At 35.4% G+C, this 6,073-nt stretch overlaps 1 protein-coding gene across 4 annotated transcripts; it reads right to left on the bottom strand.

Annotated features, from left to right (window-relative positions):
• Positions 1–1,065: 1,065 nt before the first annotated feature.
• LOC129306827 (uncharacterized) lies at positions 1,066–5,684 on the bottom strand. Of its 4 annotated transcripts, none has more exons than XM_054947575.1 (4): positions 5,484–5,684; positions 2,954–3,348; positions 1,973–2,179; positions 1,066–1,555 (listed from the first exon to the last, which is right to left on the bottom strand). In XM_054947575.1, the coding sequence occupies exons 2-4, from the start codon at positions 3,209–3,211 to the stop codon at positions 1,259–1,261; spliced, it is 762 nt and encodes a 253-aa protein (XP_054803550.1). In that variant the 5' UTR covers positions 3,212–3,348; positions 5,484–5,684; the 3' UTR covers positions 1,066–1,258. The 4 variants fall into 4 exon arrangements, with proteins under 4 accessions (XP_054803550.1, XP_054803552.1, XP_054803553.1 ...); XM_054947577.1 differs by lacking the exon at positions 5,484–5,684 and adding an exon at positions 4,537–5,477; XM_054947578.1 differs by lacking the exon at positions 5,484–5,684 and adding an exon at positions 4,750–5,477.
• Positions 5,685–6,073: the final 389 nt, after the last annotated feature.

Genomic DNA, 6,073 nt, shown 5'->3' with positions numbered 1-6,073 from the left:
TTAGACTTGACCATTGCAACACAATCCGATATGAGTTTCATCACAGTCCCGAGCAAACATATCTAATGTTCAAAAAAAAAAAATAATTGGTTGAAAGACTACATAATCACTAAGCTTAAAGGCATTCGAACTAATAGCTATAGTATCAATGCAATCCTCCTCCCTGAAATTTTTTTTTTTTGGGCCAAAATTCTCCTTCCTAACCTTCCCCAGTAATCGGTATATGTATGTACACACACATTATGTGTCCGGACCAAAATTGCATGTTCGCACTTCTAATTTGATTTCAAGGCAGAGATTTTTAGTGTAGTTAATTAAAAGAAATTTAGGACCTAAACAAAAATAGGATATTTGACAATCCACCTTTTTTGTTTTATCTGACCCCAACAAAATTTGTGGTTGGATCTCATCTCTGGGAAGCGATGCGCAGAGTGAAAAACTTGCTCCTGCACCCAAATAAGAAAAGCATACTCAACGTTGCCTAATTTTTGTACCGCATATATATTTAGTTATACAGACATCTCTACGATAAAAGATCCACCACAACCGAAAGAAAACTCACGACAACAATATTCAACTGTACACCATGACCTTTGCTTTTACCAGTTATCGTAGAAGCTGAAGCAATTTGAATGAATTTTCTAACACAAGTAGCCAAGAAGCAACACATGCAAAAAACAATCATAAATTGAATAAGTGTGTTTCATTCTTTTTTTATTATGTCAAAATACCACCTAAGAGCTTGGGGATTTCATTGGCATTTTAAAATTATTGGGAACCTATTTGAATTAATTAATTCCTTTAAAACTTAATTGTCATTTTTCCTTTAAATAATTGGAAAATTCATGTAAATTCAATTATTGATGGGATCTTTGGTGTGGATTGTTCTATATTATCTTCAATTAGTTTTGATTTCTCCAACATTTTTTAAAAATAATTCTGAGTCAAAAATCAATTTCTTTATGTAACTATATTTAATTCTGAGATAATTCATTCTTTTACATTATATCATTCTGAAGAACATTTGAACATGCCTATATTAGAACTGAATTCAGACGCATGGCATTGAAAACGAAGCAGCCTCTTTTCCATCATCCAATTCCAAGTCTGGCCCTGAATTTTAATATCAACTTATAGAGGAAAATTTGAGGCAAGATTCCCTCCAAGTGACTTCAATTTCTCATATGTATAAAAATCAGTAAAAGGATAGAATCAAATATAAAACATTATTTTGAGCTAAAAACAATAATATGCTGCTCTAGAAAGTCGATTTCTCAGAAGAAAGCCATTCTTGAGCTGCCACTAAGTCAGGAAGCACAATGGCCCCAGATTTTCTCCAATTCTCAGCATCTGGAGTCTTAAATCTGTCCAATAACAGAGCATGCATGCCTACGCTCTTTGCTGGCTCATAGTCTTTGCGCATGCTATCTCCAATGTGAAGAGCTTCTTGTGGGGCAATATTTCCAGCCCTCTCAAGGGCAATCTCATAAATTCTGGGATTTGGCTTCTCAACTCCTTCAAGACCAGAAAACACACCAAAGTCCCACTCACTTCCCTGCATTTCTCAAACATTACACAAGCTCTATCATCCAAAATTTCTAATCTAGATCCTCTGCATTCATAAAAACTAAATATCGGGGTCATGATTTGCATGTAGTCTGAAACCATCCACAACGTTTATGGATTATAAATGGCATAACTTTCTAAGGATTTTATTGTGTGTGTGTGTGTGTGTGTGTGTGTGACTATATCCAGTGCTATCAACTTTTGATCTGGATCTTTTACTATCAGAAACATGATTGCATACAGAGCATTTCCCATTGTACTAATAAAAAATTTACCCCAGAAAAAAAAAATTGTTGGACGATAGTTTTCCAGGAAGAGATGAGACTGGTTGATATCAGATCAAATGAGATGATTCAAAATAGATGTGTGAGGCCAAAGCGAGAGATAATAATGATAGGTAGATTACCTCATTTAAACCCAAGGAAGGAAGTATGACATCTTGATACCGATACTCTGCATTGCTCACAATGCCAACTTTAAGGCCCTTTGAACGGACCCATCTCAGGAATGGTTGGGAGTCTGGAAACACGCTGTAAGGAGCTGCAGAACCAAAGGAAGCATATATGCGTCTGAATATCTTCTCAAATGTCTCTTCATCGTATTCATATCCAGCCTGCCAGACAAGCCAGATTTCTCTGTCAACAACAATAACAGGTTTTATCCCACATAGTGAGACTACATAAATTGCACAATACCATTGTCCTCTATCATTTAACCAAGCTTTTATTGTAACTCTAACTCAGTTATCACAAAAGACAGGTGGGGATATACATTCTCGCATATAAGTGACAAGGATTTTCCCCCAAGTTTTACTTTTATTATTTTCAAAACCTACAGACCTCCCTTAAAAACAAAAGCTAACTTGTGCGGACTTTTTTGAGTCTTACTAAAATTATACAAATCTCACTTCTACTTTTAAAATCTACAGAAACCTTTATTAAAAACAAAAAGTAAATTACAGAAACTTCTTTAGAATTTTGTTGAAATTACACAAATCTCTTTCTATTTTCAAGGGTGTTTTTGAATATTTTGAAAATGGGGGGAAAAAAAAGCATACACAAATTCAACAAAATTTATGAAAAACCTATGTAATTTGTTCTCTGTTACAAGGGATGTGGCTCTGATTTTGACAAAACCCAATAGACATTCATATTGGTTTTAAAAATAGAAGAAAAGATAGCAATTTCAGCAAAAGTCAATAAAACATTACATAATTTACTGCAACTGCTAATATTTTTCACTGTGGAGTAATCTCAAGAGTCAAATTAGAATCTAACTAAATATGTTAGCGTCATCATGCAGACATGCACCATGTTCAAATGAACAAATTAGCTATCATGTTAAGAAATAGTACCCACAACTGCAATGGTTTTGTCAGATATCTTACCCTGAGAAAGGAATCTCGCACGCATGTTTTCCACCATACAATGTTAGCCATTTTGGCATGAAACCCAAAACACGGATACTTTTTTGCCATGTCTTTGTATGCAAGTTTAAAGCCCTCATGCACGCGTTTGTAGTCTGGGCAAGGTAAGCCAACAGATTTGGCCGCCATGCAATAATAGTCACCAAGCTCCCCTTTGTAAGCCATTAGTGTACCAGTAACATCCACAGTAATGCAGCGTAGTCTCGACAAGATTGACATGGTGGCACAAATTATGAAGTATAAGCTCTTGATATCTGAGATACTGGTTGGAAGAACTTCCACTAACCTAGCATATAATTTTGAGGCACCAACTGATGAAGTAAATTACCGAACTCCTTCAGTGTTTTAAGAAAGTCCTGCGCGCGTGATTCCAAAATCAACTTGTCAGTTTCGAGAAGGGAAAATTGGAATAAGGCTTACATGATAAATTATTTTTTGTATGCTGATAGACTATAAGCAATAGATAAGGGTATGTTTTCTTTACATTAGTGATTTACTTTTTTTAACGGCATTACTGAAGAAACAGCAAAAACTTTTGCTGCAAAAATACAAATTTGAGGCTTGACCAGCGTCTAACATTAAATATGATTGATATTTCAGACAAATACAGGAAGAAAAGTAAAAGAAAGAGATTCTATAGATCAAAGTTCAAGTGATAATCTGTGAGATGCAGTGTATATACTAGTATTTAAGTTCCACACAAAGTTTCAAACAACCATGAAGATTGATGAATTGCACTGATGTCCTCAAAGCAGCTTTACTCTACGTAAGCACAAGGAAATTAATTATATCCCCGTGAACACACTCATGAAGCCAGAATTGTAATGTAAGTTCAGAAAAAGAGAAACCAAAAAAATAAAAAGTAATGCGCGCTTGCATCCATCTTGCATGAAAAGAACATCGACCTTAAAACACTCTTGGACAGGAGCCTTGACAATGCTGTAATATAAATTAATACCATATATTTGTATTTGTCCTAACAAACATCATGGCTTAATGGATAAATTTGGATCTTCTCAAATGTTCCATACATGGTTTATTCAAGGAGTTTCTCTCTCACATGCCAGAGAGATTGGACTTGGATGCCTATGTCACAGTTTGAGCCCAAAGTATTTAGCTGTCTGGCTATCACATTATACTTTTCACATGAAGACAACCTTGGTTTGAATGACTCTCTTAGTACGTACACAGCCACAACAACAACAAGAAGAAGCTTCTCACGGGGTGGTGTCTCTTATTACATCCATTGATATTGTTTGCCTCTTAACCAAGTGATTTCTAGAATATAACTCCTTTCTACTCTCTATTACTTTCAAGAATATACACTGACCTTCATGAAAACACAATGAAGGGAAAAAAAAGGGTCACAATATCTGAACCATATTAGATGAAAATTAAGTACCTTTCACAGCATTAACATACGAAATATCAAAGGATCAATCTCCCATTCATTCTTACAATCCGTCCATTTTTTTGTTGGATTTACCTTTTAATCATCTATAAAACTAGTAACAAAAGACAAAATTCATTGTGAAGCAGAACACCTTCATAGACATGTCGCAGGGCACAAGAGCCTCTATATGCACCATCACAAAGCAGATATTACCGACGACCTATGCATCTATGCTTCTCCAGAAAATGTATTAGGCCAACAAGAAGAAGAAGAAGAAGCATTGTCCGCTAGAGGAGATCGGCTATGAAATGTAGAAGGCCAATGCAAACAAAGATGCTCTAAAAATTGTTTGGAAGAGAATAACCTGAACTAAGTCCAAGCAACCTTATAGGCTGGCTGAGATTGCAAGCAACGCCATGCTGGTTCTCAGACGAAGAAACCGGTTGCTTGTCTCTCTCAAACAATTAAAGAAAATTAAAAGAAAGAAAATGATCAGAAGGGAAATGGAGAGATACAAACCCATCCAATTCCTAATAACCAAGAAGGTGTATCTATGCAATTGACCCACCTATCCTGTAGCCTTCTGGATGGCTAATATACATCTTAGGGACGTTCCCACTTGAATCTATGGACTCACATTTGAAAATATGCATCTTTAATGGCTGTGGACCAACGGTTTTACCAGGACTAGGAACATGGAGAGAATATATACTTTGATCCCCAGGCGAGGGACCAAGCTCGATTTAAGGCCCTCAGAAAAAACAGCTACTTTGAATAACTAAAGACCTCAAAAAGAAAATTACTTTTAAATAACAAAAGGGAATTACGTTAATTTGACTTGGGCAAACAATGTAGCTAGTCATCAGCAAGCATCATGTATCATCTCCCACAAAATGCTTAAGAAATAGAACAAAAAAAGAAAAACTGAATGTCCGATTAAAGAGGAAGAAAACCACTGTTGAAGGAGCAGAAACGAAGACGAAAACGATTCGGACAAATCGAAAGAGAAAGAAATATAAACAAGCTTGTGATCAACAAAATTGTTTCGCCCCATTTCTGAAATGAGCCAAAAATCAGACGGGATAATTTTGATCATACCAATGGTTTAGCTGATGAAAAAGAAGAATCAAAGCAGGTTTGGCCGAATCCCAATTCCGAATAGCTATGGAATAACTAGTTTCAGCTACACAACAACCATGGAAGAATCCAAAAACGAGAAGCACATTTTTATACGAGAAAGAGTGTGTGTGGAAGAGAGAAGCTTTCCTACTCTTCAAATATGGAAGTGGAAAGCAGAGCAGTAGGAAATATAGAAGTTATAGGAGACAGCGTCCCTTGTATTTGCATTTACCGCTCTCCGATCTCCATTGGGGTCTTGGATTTATTTCGTTCGACCCCTCATGCTATTCATAATTTGCGTGTATGCCCCCAACGGCAACAACCACTCCTTGCCAGTATTATTATTATCGAGAATTACCGTTAGGTCTCATATAAAAAAATTAATTATTATAAAATTTATTAATAATTGAATTAAACTGTATTGACAACATAATTAGTTGTCAATCAGTTATCAATAAACCTTATAATAATTAATTTTTTTATATAAAACTTCAATATAATTGTCCCTTATTATTACTGTCATATTTACAAGCATATTCTAACATGTTTTATTGAATTAAGAAAATTAA

This window comes from Prosopis cineraria, unplaced genomic scaffold (assembly GCF_029017545.1).
Source record: "Prosopis cineraria cultivar Desert tree isolate PC_DT_omini unplaced genomic scaffold, ASM2901754v1 PC3, whole genome shotgun sequence".
NCBI lineage: Eukaryota > Viridiplantae > Streptophyta > Magnoliopsida > Fabales > Fabaceae > Prosopis > Prosopis cineraria.
The sequence above is the reverse complement of the archived record's forward strand: the minus strand, read 5'-3'. Positions and strand labels throughout refer to the sequence as shown.